The 13,582-nt window shown below is 34.6% G+C and overlaps 1 protein-coding gene across 1 annotated transcript in view; it reads right to left on the bottom strand.

Moving 5' to 3' along the window:
* Positions 1–13,582, bottom strand: part of VWDE (von Willebrand factor D and EGF domains) — a 69,542-nt gene that overhangs the window by 22,471 nt on the left and 33,489 nt on the right. Inside the window, exons 11-19 of the mRNA XM_023639298.2 lie at positions 12,989–13,197; positions 11,871–12,838; positions 9,215–9,351; positions 7,305–7,460; positions 7,084–7,188; positions 5,191–5,305; positions 2,993–3,243; positions 1,864–2,083; positions 343–480 (exon numbers count right to left, since the gene is read on the bottom strand). Coding sequence (XP_023495066.2) covers positions 343–480; positions 1,864–2,083; positions 2,993–3,243; positions 5,191–5,305; positions 7,084–7,188; positions 7,305–7,460; positions 9,215–9,351; positions 11,871–12,838; positions 12,989–13,197 — 2,299 coding nt within the window. The remainder of the gene's footprint in view (positions 1–342; positions 481–1,863; positions 2,084–2,992; positions 3,244–5,190; positions 5,306–7,083; positions 7,189–7,304; positions 7,461–9,214; positions 9,352–11,870; positions 12,839–12,988; positions 13,198–13,582) is intronic.

Genomic DNA, 13,582 nt, shown 5'->3' on the forward strand with positions numbered 1-13,582 from the left:
TAGCTGTAGTGACACCTTTTTAAAAACTTTTCATTATCCCTCCTGGTAGACATGATTCCCTGTGGAGTATTCCTACTCTTCTCTCTAGGCACTTCTATCAAAAAACGCAGAACACCATATTGAACTATGTGATTATATGTCATATGCCCTGCTATTATACTCAATCTGTTAGGTCAAAGGACATATCTTATATATTTCTGCATCCTTTGCATCTAGCTTAGTGCATGACACTTAATGCATATATACTGAATGAATGCATTAGTAAAAGAGAATGGAACTGAGTAATTTGAATTAATTAAATGCAGCAAGAAACATTTCATGGTAGAAAATAGGGACTTTTACCATGGCATATTTTTCCATCACCATAAAATCCTTTTGGACATGAACCACAATGATAGGAACCAAAGGTATTGAGGCATTCCGCTCCTGGAAAGCAAGGCCTGGAGTCACATTCATCAACATCTTCCTGGCAATTTTTGCCTAAACATAATGTAGATTGAGAGTTCAAATTATTTAATTTGAAAAACATTGTATGTCCAATCAGGTGCTCATTATTTGATTTCTTTTACTCTTTACATATGTCCTGCTAACTCCAAAAAAGCTGTTGTACATTAACAGGAGAGAATTGCATTGTTTTAAAAATTTACTATATAATTAAATATAAAGTCATTAATTAGATTCTATTTAACACTAAACAAGACACTTCAAGTACATAAGATTTTCCCTATAAATAAGAAGACTTAAGAAGGCCATTAATATTTTAAGGCAAAAAATTACAATATTACAGAATACAGTAGTAATCTGTACTTTGTTAAAAAACTCAGTGACTTTTAAAAAAGTTATTCGAATGGTTGCCTGCTTAGCTTAAGGACAACTTAATTCAATCCAGTTATTGCATGGGCTGTGAAAATGAAATTTTATAGTGTTCAAGGAAAGTCAGCCTTTCGTCAATAAAATTTTTTGAGATGAAGTGTTGCTCTTTGAAATGTTTAACAATTTATTTGAATGAATATATTCACAGTCAGCAATAATAGTAACCTCTATTATAGTAAAATCCATGAAGCAATCAACATTTGAATTCTTCCAAATGTAGTTGGTAGCACATAGTCCCAAATGATAAATTTTTTATTTTAAAATGCTGAAGAAATCTAGAAGACACCTAAATATTCTCCTTAGTTTTATTATAATGTAATCTAATAAAATCTATTATAGTTGTATCTATAATAGATGCTTTCAAGGATATCAGTTCAATAACCACATATTTACTTAACATTCGTATCTACTTAAATTAAATACTGGTATGAGTTTTTAAAAAGCCTTGAGAGATTAAAGGTTGTCAGTAATGGACTTATTTGGGGTTTCTGGAATCAGACAGTGTAGGACAATTAATGAATATGCTAATATTTCATTTGATTTCAACTCTAACTTTATATCATGATATTTTTAAGTTAATGTATTATCAATAAAACCTCTCTTAAATGGTAATTTTTTTATTTCCTGCGGCAAATTTCTTTATTATTTCATATTATATTTCAATAGCAATACATTTAAATATATCTGTACCTAGCAAATATGGATAAAAATGTTTAGGAACCTACAAAATACAATATAGACATAGAATATTGTCATTAAAATTATAAAAATGGGCAAAATTATAAGAGTATATGTAAGCAATTTACAATAAAAAAGGGATATGGATAGCAAATGTATTTGTGATGACTTTACTAGAATTTTTAAATCTGTACTAAAATTTTCAGGGCCATACATTTCTTTGAGTAATCTGTAGATTCCTTGGAAAGCCAAGGAGCTTTCCTTTCTAATTTATTAACATACCAATTTCATGAATGAGAAACCAAAACTTACCTTTAAACTCAGGTGGACAATCACAGGAATAACTGTGAAAACCACGAATACATCTGCCAAGGCCACAGGGGTTCGATTGGCACTCAGTGACCTCCACTTCGCAAAGACCACCCTGGAAGCCAGGCAAGCAGACACACAGGTACGCTCCACTTCCCGGAGGAAATTTAATATCAGACACACATGACCCACCATTCAAGCAGTCACAAGACCTCACAGTCACCTGCAAAAGAAACAAACAGTAAATGGAATACTTTGCCAAAAAATTACCTTCAGTTTATGCCCCAGAGATCCGGGTAGGCGTGTATGTTTATGTGCAAGTAGGAACAGATCACACGTTTTGCAAAAAATGTATGTATATTTAATGTAAAATAACGTTTCAAAAGATAGTTTAATAAAGCAGTTATGCTGACTCTCAAGAGCATAGCCGAAATATAAATGCTATAAGATGATCAATTTCCATAATTTCTATAATACAAGCAGAATAACTGGAAAAAAGCTCCTTAAAGTGGAAAGCACTAAGTCACCCGACTTATCGCAAAGTGTAGAAAGTCAACAGTCACTTGAATTTTCTGGTTAACATGACACAGTACACAATTTCCCTTCACAACATTATTCTGTGTGAAAATGTGTCCCAAGTTTCAAGTGAATATAGGGCAAATAAAACAGTATTAAGAGCACATGACTGACAGACTCAAAAGAATAGTCAATAAAAAAAGGAAATATAGTCCACAATTAGTTATTTTAAATCTTATATTTATAATCTGAATTTCTAATTTGACACCTCAGATTCCTTCACTTGAAGGAAATGGATATGATTACCAGTCTTAGGTTTATCACAGATCTTTCACAAAGGTAGACATGAATGCACTCTTTATTTTTATCATAGTTGAGTGCAGAAGAAAATGCTCTAGGAATTAGTAATTTAGATCCATGCTCTAGACTTGGGACTCTCTTTAAGGTTTTAAATTCATCCAAAAAAATTTCAAAAGTTTGGGAGTTTAATTTTCCACGAAATGTTTAATAATTTAGTTCTTCTTACAAATTAAGAGCATAAGTTGTATTTTAAATTTAAAATAGTTATTAATATTGTTAATTAATTGAGCGGCATTTATGTAATTATAAATATTACCTCAATCACGGCTCTAGATTCAGCATTGCAGTCATCGTTAAGGCGTAGAGTGAATCGCTGGGGAGTTTGTGACTCTGATTTCCACATAAGAAGTCCTGCAGAGGAAACATTTGCTCCTTCAGGACCAGAGTCCAAGGCAAAATGGATGTCAGAGCCTTCTGGATCGAAGGCCACGAACTGGTACACAAGGTTCTCCCCATAAAATGTCTGTAATTTGTCTTGCGGTATTTGAATCACTGGGGGTTGGTTGTCTGTAAGAGAGAAAACATCTACTTTTGTATCTGTGTAGAAAAGGAAAAGGAAAAGTGTGATACAGAGAGCCCTCACTGAGAAAACGTTCTGATAAAATTTCAACTCTGCAAAAATTTCTATTACCTGCCTTCACTTTTTTTAAACATTCTGAATAAATTCAATTCCTTTCTGAGAAAACGTAAAAGTAACTGAAGATAAGGTGCAAGACTTCAAGCTTTGCTGTGAAAGTGTAAAATCACTTCGAATACAGCATAAAATACAACATTTGCTTGGTCCAGATTGCATGCAACTCCTCTCCTGTCTGAAGTTACTCCTCAGTGCTTGCTCTTTAACTCTTTCTTCCTTACCCTCTATCCTTTTCGGCGTCACTTTCTCCCTCTACACCTCCTTTGCTCGATTTCTCCCTTAGTACCCATGACAGAATTGTTCATTTGATTCCCCTGAATTTTTCTTGCTGTACCTGCCACCCCAGTTATAATAATCGGGAGCCATTTAGTCACACCAATCCTCTGCTCCTCAGAGGTCCTTCTGGCGGCCAAGCTCATCCATTGGAATGGTGGTTAGTTCAGAAGACAGAAAGAGTTCCCTTTATACTCATGAAATGATTTAAAACACCTTTCCATAACGTCATATTAGAAAATACCCCTCTTCCTTGCCAACTGGGTTAACAGCTAGAAAGAATAGTCTTTTTCATTGCACTGGGCACAAACACTCTGACTGCATCGACAAAGCACTGATGCCAAGAGACTGCAGTTCTGGCTCCCCTTCTGCCCCTGCATATCCTTATAATTTACCAATTTTAATTTCCTCACCCCTCAATATGAGGGGCTTGGAACAGATGATATTTCAAGACCCCTCATATCTTTGAACATTGTCTATCTATGACGAATCAGTCATAGCAAAGCCATTAAAAACATAGACACCAATTCAGAGATTATATTGTGTTTCCCTTGTCTCTTGCACTAAATTCTCCCCCAGATTTCCATTGTCTTCTCACAATATCCCATGAGTCTTGTACCCAAGCAATGAGTCATCTGACTCATGGTTTAACACAGTAATGAAATTTGCACATATAATAACATATATAGTGATATTACAAAGCACTGTATAAATATAAGGTTTTCTCACTCTGTAGATAAAATTACATGGGGCCAGGGAGTAATGATATCTTGTTGTATCTTAAGATGCCTGGTCTTTTGCCTGAGGAAAGAGAATGTGCAGGACACCTAGGTGGAATCATACATAGCTGTATTTAAGGAAGCAAAGAAATTATATGGTATATGACTATAATTTGGGGTATTTTTTGGGTGGAACAAACTATCTAGAAACTATCTGTACCTAATATTATACTCATAGAGTCACAAAATGGTAGGGCTGGAAAGCATTTTATAGATTATCAAGTCCAGAACATCTTATTTAACAGGTGATGAATACAGGCATAAATGCATGTTAGAAAAATCATCTCCTTTTAACTTAAATGTTAAATGCCTTGTCACAAAACTGAAAATAGCTAATACTAAAAACAGGATTTAGACTTTTGGTCTCAAAGTCATGTTCACTTTCCACTGAACCCACCGACCTAGACTGATGGATGTTTTTGCATTTACGTAATATTTGAGAGGCCATTTTGCTGGTAGCTCCGTGACTTGCACAAATTGTGTGTGGCTGAATTAACCATTTCCATTTCTTCCATTAATAATTCACTTTTGCTTTCCTAACCAAATATTAAAATAAAAATCCCATACTCTAGCATAGTATAATCATAGAGATTATATAAAATAAAAACATTTCATCTTATATTTCCTTCAAGCAAAGTAAATTATGCAGTTAGAAAAGATGCTAAATTAAATACAGGGTTCATGTTAAACATATGGTAACTTGTGGTTTTAAAATCAATTAAAAATATCTTATAGAGGAAATATTTGAATTAATAAATAATAACTTACTTTCTAAAATCGACCAAGTAAATTTTGAAATTTTAGGTCTACAAATCAAACAAGTTCTGGCAGGATTTTTATCACCTTCAATGTAGCAGAGTCCATCGATAATGCAAACATTTTCCTAATGGAAATTTTTAAAAGAGGAAAATACCAATCAGGATACAGCTATAGATAGTATTTGGCGGGGGGGGGGGGAACTACATAGAAGGATAGCGCATACATGTTGATGATTCCAATGAAAACATATTATGTCTGTTTTGATTAGGAAATATTTTTTATATCTCCTAATCATAAAAGCATGTTAGAAAACAAGTCATTTCCTTTATATGTAAATGACAATGGAACTGATCAATATAGAGGAAAATGCACATAACTGTACCTCTGTGCAATTATAACCTATACCTTATAAGTAACACAGAATAGAACTTCTCTTTTCGTCTTTTTTACTGCTAAACTCATGCTGGAAGTGCTTTATTTATAAAGAAATGAAACAGACTTTTTCCCTCTGCACATCTTATAGGCTCACATTAGTTTATGGTTATCCTCTCTCCCTTAGGAGCCCACTATGTCCTATCAACATAGCAAAACTAGACCAGATCCATGACATAATTATCCACACTTGATAATGTATGTCATTACACAAAATAGTGGAAAGAATGCACAGAAATAATATTAAATGTAGCAATCATTTTTAACCTGGAAAGAAGATCAAATTTTGTTCAAGACATAAAATCTTTGCTCATTTTACAAAATCTCCTTTGACATCACTTGGGCTATTGTACAAAAATAAGAACAAAATAGCCCCAAGAGGATAAAATAACCATGAATAACAACATTTTTAAAGTACTTATTGTAGAACATGTGGAAACGAACATTTGAGGGAAAATAAAAGTCAAACAACTCAAAAACAGAAACTTTTTTTTTTAAAGATTGGCACGTGAGGTAACATCTGTTGCCAATCTTCTTTTTTTAAAATTTTTTTCTTCTTCTCCTCAAAGCCCCCCAGTACGTAGTTGTATATTCTAGTTGTGAGTGCCTCTGGTTGTGCTATGTGGGACACCACCTCAGCATGGCCTGATCAGCAGGGCCATGTCCGCGCCCAGGATCCAAACCGGGGAAACAAGGACCGTCAAAGTCGAGAGCACGAACTTAACCACTCGGCCATGGCGCAAACCCCAGAGACTACTTATTGAAATGATTTGATTGCTAATCTTGAGGAAAAAAGGATTTAAAAGCTTAAAATAAGATTTATCATTTTCATATACATAAATATTATTTGATATGCTCCTGCATTTTGAAGAGTGTGATATTAGATCCATGGTACCTGTTAAATCAGCAACAGACATGTGAGAGAGCTGTGGATAAATCCCGTAGACTGGATATAGATTAAGAGGGTGTTGCCGTGAGGATTCAGTTCAAACTGTGTTGTTCTGTTATCCCTCAAGTGGTGCAAGTATGCATGGTTCAGTGAATTTAGTTGCCACAGAAAACTCCCTGTAAAAGTGTTAGCCTTACACATTTCACAAACTCTACCCAAATGCATGTTACTTGCTGCAAAGATCAGGTAATCATGAAGAGATGTCTTATTGGAAAATCATTATTACTACTTAAACCACAAAGTATGTAGAGGAAAAATTCAATCTGAATCTCCTTTTCTGATTTTTTTAGGAATAAACACCATGCCACTTCAAAATGTTAAAGGTAGAAATCTCTCCTTTGCCATTTCAACAAGAGTTACAGGCAGAGTAACAATTTCAATTAACCTGTATAAACTGGAGGAAGGCTTTTCTTTATTAGCATTTCTAATATGAAGGCAAAAGAACTACATTAATATACCAACTCCATGAGAAATGAAAATACCTATGGTGTAAGTGTGAAACTAAGTGAAAAGATACCTACCTTTATAGTGCATGAGTCCTTTTCATAGAGACCACAAACTTGACAAGCCCCATCATAGATGATCATTATTTTGGGATTACTGAACCTATAACCATCATTAGATACCTGTAAGATGTAGTTCTATAATAAGATAATTTAAGTGTAGCTTCATAAATTCATTATGAAATTTTAATATATATATTTACTTTGTTTATATGAACGAGGATATCTTTTCTTTTTACCTTTAATTGCCACTTCACAATTGGTTTCTCACCCATCAGGTCCATAGTACCAGACTGCTGAACATCAGCGGGCAGCTGACAATCAACAGTTCTGCTATTTTGAAAAACAGTATGTGCGTAGACAGCTTCTCCAAGGACCCATTTACTGCTATTATACTGAAGGCAGAATGAGAAAGCAATCAACCTCTGTTAATTTATAAAAATATCTTGCTAGTGAATTACACATAATCAAAATATGAGTTTGAAAATAAATGCCTGTTATAATGGAATATATAATGAAGAAACAAAAGTGATATTGATAGCGAGTTTTATTCAGAATACTGAAAAATGTGTACACCTTCAGTGTAAACCACTTCTAATGACTCCCGCATTTCTTGCAGGTTCAAATCAAAAAAGTTATCAATTTTGGCCATAGACAATGGATTGCTACATAATGACTTTTGTAGCAAGAGGAGGCACATTTGACTATGGAGTTGACACATAATGGACTGATTTTCTGCCCAGAAACTTCCTTATTTCTCCTGAAAACCTCTCACCTTCTACTTGAAACTGCCCTTTCTTCCCTCCAACAACGTGGTTCCCATAGGTTTTCTCATCTTATATGACCCACCTCCCTGACTTCACGTGTACGGTCAGGAGTTAAGCTGAACCAATGCTTAGACTACTCGGATATTTTAACTTTCTGTGGAGGAGATGCTGGGCCTGTCTGCCTCTCGTGGCTTGAGCTGTAAGATACAAAGCTATAGAGCTGTTGGTGGCCATGTTCTTCACTATGTAGAGAAAGATTTCACCCTTTCTAGTGAAAGCGAAAAATGAAGCCACAAACACACAAAAGCAAAACTGAGACAGACAGATATACCCGCACAATACAGATACACACAGACTGAGTCTTCATGGGGGTTCAAATCCCAAGTTCAAGTTTTTTCCTGAGAATTCAGGCACATTCGTATCCTTGAGTCTGTGAAAAACGTACAATCCTCACAATAAATATCTTTTTTGCTCGAGCTAGTTCAAATGAATTTATGTAACTCAAAATTAAAGTAAATAACAAAAATCAATGAGAGTGTGGAGGAAATTCAAAACGGAATAAAAATATCAAAAAATAAGCCCAGCTGTATTACAAATGGGATATATGAACACTCTGAAGAGGGTAGGAAAGAAAACAGCTACTCTAAGTTTGGTTTTGGCTAGTGAACACATTCGCTTCTTTCTATAGTTCTGTATAGCGTGCTGGAGAATTCCAGAGTGTACTTTTTATTTATCAGATGTTTGGAGGAAAGAGGTTGTATGAGAATAAATATCACAGCAAAAAATATATCTGAAAGTGAGTACAAAATGTACTTTCCAAGAGAATATAAACCCATAAAATTCTCTCTTGGCCAATCACTTAATTGTAGCATGAAGTCATATGATTTATTCTGCCAAGAACAATATAATATGTACTCTCTTGAGTAATATTGAAGTGAATAAAATTATACATATATTACATTTTCAATTTTGTATCTTATTATTTCATTGGGATTAAAATATTTCATAGCTCATTTAGAAAGGCTCTACTCATAAAATCTCGAAATAAGCATATATCAAGTATAAGTACTTGATAAAAACACGTACAAAAGCTATTTCCTCTTGTACATTCTCAATCTTGGAATCACATTTGGCTTCATCAATTTAGAGAAAAAGTAAGAAGAATGTTAAAATATGATTTATTGTTTTACGTGTTCAGCTTACCCATGTAAATATTTTCTAAATATTAAGTTTCAGTAACTTAATCATTCTCCTGTTCAGCTCTCTGTGGATATGACATCTTTGGAAATACGTTGCTAATTGCAAAACCAAGTTATTCCAAGATAAAATTAATCTGAATAACCTATAAACTTAATTGTTTTTCAAGTCTATAATGAACATACCTGCAGTTTAGTAACTTCACACTTAAACGAAGGTGATTCTTTGAAGCCTTGACCGAAAACTCTCACCATCATACAGTTGTATTTTCGAACATTACAGAATCCAGCATTCTCAAGTTCTATAATTTCAGGAGCTTTGTCTTTGGAAAAAGTGATAACAAAATAGGACATATATTCTTCAGTTACAGAAAAAAACTAATTATTTTCAAGGCCCAAATTAAAAATATGTGAAGTAGTATTTCAAAGACTGCCCCAAATATTATTTAGTAAATTAATTAAACCATTAAATGTTAAGAGTAATCCGGTATTTAAAAATGTATCCACCATCAAACCAACAAAAATTGTATTTGAAGTACTACTGTACCTAAATATACAAGTTTAATTAATTAATTAATGTTATAATAATATTTGATATCAATTAAGGTCATGTATTAAGAAATTACTATTATAATGGCCTGTGTTTTCATTTTGCCATTTTGGTTTGTGCCATGTAGATGGGTTAAAGAAAAAATATTTTTGTAATAAAATAGTGCAGTTAACAATATAATGTATTAAAATTTTTTAAATCCTTAGTTTAAGCTTTAGAAAGGAGTTAGCAAAATTTAAGTATGCTGCCATTGTAGTATTGTTGACGTTTTAATGTATTATTGCTGTCCTGTAAGCTACCATAATCTTAAGTGTACTTCTCAGTCACAGAAAGAAAAATTTCATCTAGCAGTCAGAGTTAACTGACCCTCATATGGTAACATTGCTGTTCTTAGTAAGATCATACATTACCCGTCTACAGCCATATCACCCTGAACGTGCCTGATCTCGTCAGATCATATACTACCTATATAAGCAAGATCTGGTTGTCAAAATAGATAAATACAATATGTAAAAGTAATTGAGTCCTTTGTCTAAGTATTGGCAAAATCTAAGTGAATATAACTTTACTGACAATAGGATACAAAATCATAAGTTATGTGTACTCAGAACCTAAAAATATTTACTAAAATTTTAAAAAACATGTATTAGTTTCCCTTTCATATATTCAACAAATATTTACTAAGCAACTTCTATTTATTTGATGTTGTTAAAAGTGTATCGAGCCACCCCTGATGACCTAGTGGTTAAAGTTTGGCACACTCTGCTTTGGCGGCCTGGGTTCAGTTCCCAGGCATGGAACCACACCATTTGTCTATCAGTAGCCATGCTGTGGTGGCAGCTCACATAGAAGAACTAGACAGACGTATGACTAGAATATACAACTATGTACTGGGGCTTTGGGGAGGGAAAAAAAAAAAGGAGGAAGATTGGCAACAGATGTTAGCTCAGGATGAATCTTTCCTAGCAAAAAAAAAACCAAAACAAAACATGTATCGCATACGTGTTTTCAAGACTATGGAGAAAAAGTATATTAACTACATTAAGGGAGACAAAGACTATGAGATAGTGTGATAAAAAGTACTTTATTTTAAACGACCATGGAAGGATTCTTTGATAATATGATATTTGAACAGAGAGAAGGAATTCAGTCATGAAGACGTGGTAGAAGAATGCTCCAGTGAGAGACAGCTGTAAGTGCAAAGGTCCTGAGGTAGGAGCAGGCTTGGCCTCTTAGAGGAACAGCAAAGCAATCACTTGAGAACACTGGAGGGAGCTATGGAGGGAATGGTAGATAAATTTGGTGAGAGAGGAGACTCAGATTTTGCAGGGTCTTCTAGGCCATGGTAGGGACTGTGGCTTTTACTCGGAAGGAGATGGAGAGTCATTAGAGGTATTTAAGCAGAGGAGTAATATGATCTGATTTACATGTAAAAGGGATCGCTGTAGCTGCTGCATGGAGAATAAACTTTGAGAGAATCTATAATAATCCAGGTGAGAGAGAATGGTGGCCTTGATCAAGGCTGTAGCAGGCAAAGAGATGAAATTCTTTGAAGCTAGAGTTGAAGCTGCTGCTAATAGATTAAACGACACATGAGAGAAAAAGAAAAGTCAAAATGACTATGGGTTTTTAACATGAACAGTTAGAGGAATAAAGTTTGCATTTACTGAAATGGAAAAGTCTGCAGATGGAAGGAGGCAGGATGGTGGCGGTAGGAGGAAAATCAGGAGTTACTGGTTTAGTGGTTAATAGAATCAAAATGGCTTTTTAAAATTTCTTTCTTTAATGTATTGAGACAAAATAGTTTGTACCATATAGATGGGTTAGAAAAAAATTAGCAAATTTATATAATTAGCAAAATATTATAAACACAGTGCTTATAAAATACTAAATTTAAGTCCTAGAAAAGCAATTATTCTCTACTAGTAGACGGACCAGCTGTGTGCAAAGGCCCTGAGGTCAAGAGAACTCAGCATTTTCAAGGAACAGCACAGAGACCAAAGTGGGTGGAGTGCAATGAGTGACGGCGACAGTAGTAGGGGATGAGTTTCCAGAGATAGTGTGTGTCTGATGACATTGTGCCATATAGGCCATTATAAGCACTTCAGCTTTTACTCTGAATAGGATATGACACTTCTGGAAATTATTGAGGTATTAATTAATATAATTTGAGGGTTTTTTTCCTACATAATCTGAATAAACCCTGTTAAGATAGTGAAGGTAAAAAAGAACAAAGATGTTTTCATGATCAAATAACATACACAATACCAAAGTTGGAGAGTATTTACTTACCGTGCGAATCACTGCAATCGTAGGAACTAAAGCCCGGGGAACATGCGCACCCCCATTCCATACACTGCCCGTTGCCACTGCATAAATTGGGGCATTTTAATACCAAGAGAATGTCTTCCATCGACCTGCCGTATTCTTCTGTGTTCAATCTCCCCTCTTCCAAAATCCTCTTTTCACATTCATTTTCTAACAGGGCTACACCTGCTTCTGCCCAGCTAAGATCGTCTTTTAGCAGAACATCCTTAACACACATATCTATAACACTGTCTAGTCTCTTGCCAAGAAAGGCAAGGCAGTGCCTTCCTACACTGGAGTTGGCTAGCTTCTGCTGACACAGTTCCAAGGTGCTGTACTCGGTGAGGCCAGAGGGGGTGGGCCACGTGGGGACAAACTCTTGGTGGACATCCTCAGCATGGTCCTCAGGGAAGAAATAAGCAAACTCTTCTAGGTCACTTTGGCTGAGACTTTGGAAAGCAAAAAATGGAGGAAACTCATACAAGCTTTGCCGTTTCCATCTGCGCTGTCGATCCCACCTCATTTCTTGGTTGTGACCCCCCTGGTCCCATGTGCGTCTCCCATTGTCCACAGTTTTTGGTGCACCTCGTTTTTCACTCCCAAGATGTTTTTGTAAATTTACGTCCAGTTTTGTTAGGTTCACATGATTTTTGTCTTGAGGAAAGAAATTCAAATTATTTTCTTCTCGAAGTGTATGCTTGTTTATCTCTCTGGCAAGAGCTTCTGAATTAATATATTCAGAGGTGACATCTAGTTCTGGTATCAAGGAAGAGAATTTGATGTGTGGGAGGTCTTTGCAATGTGAAATAACTTCTGATTGAGAGCCACTATCCAGATGATTAGAAGATGGATACAATGAAGGTGTGTCCAATGAGCAGCGACAATAGGATAGTTTTCCAGGCGAGAGCAGAGAAATTGGCATGGTGTCAAACATGCTTTTTCCTGGTAAAATCCTTCCAGATGGAAACCAAAAAAAGAATAGCAATTTGGACAAGAACATTTTTCTCCCAGGAATGTGTTGCAAAAAAAGAAGAGTATTGAGTTACACAAATTTAAATTTAATATTAATATAATCACAAATGAAAAATAATTTACTTTCTTACCTCCATTCATTAATAAAAGCAACACAATTATTAAAAGTTTGATCAATTTTGATCCCATTTTTATCATGGAAATCATTTTCTGGGTTCTCATCAAAAGTGCCACAAAGTCCCAAAGTATTTCCATAATCTAAGCTAGGGGCTCTGATTGTTAAACTCATGCCCCATTCACCAAGATCAGCACGGATGAACGCTCCAGAAGAAAACCAGATCTAAAATACAGAAATAAAAGTTATCATTTAAATGATATTTAATACGGATTAAGAAAAAAACTATAATTTAAGAAATAAAAACCAAACTCATTTATTCCTTCAATATAAAAAGAGAATAAAATACCAATTTTCTTTAGACTACAACTTTCATTTTAATGCTATATGTCAAAATAATGGGTTTTTGCATTTTGCTGACTTGAAATTTGATCTTCATATTGATTCTCTTATTGAGATATATTGTCCAAACTCCTTTCTTTAAATAATTTAAACCAAAGTGCAATATTTTATACAACTAAAACAGCTATAAATGTTGAGGATAATGTGTACCAAGTAATGTCTCTGATAATAATTTAACATAGAACTAGACTGCTGAGTAATTAATTTA

This window comes from Equus caballus, chromosome 4, assembly GCF_041296265.1.
Source record: "Equus caballus isolate H_3958 breed thoroughbred chromosome 4, TB-T2T, whole genome shotgun sequence".
Taxonomy (NCBI): Eukaryota; Metazoa; Chordata; class Mammalia; order Perissodactyla; family Equidae; genus Equus; species Equus caballus.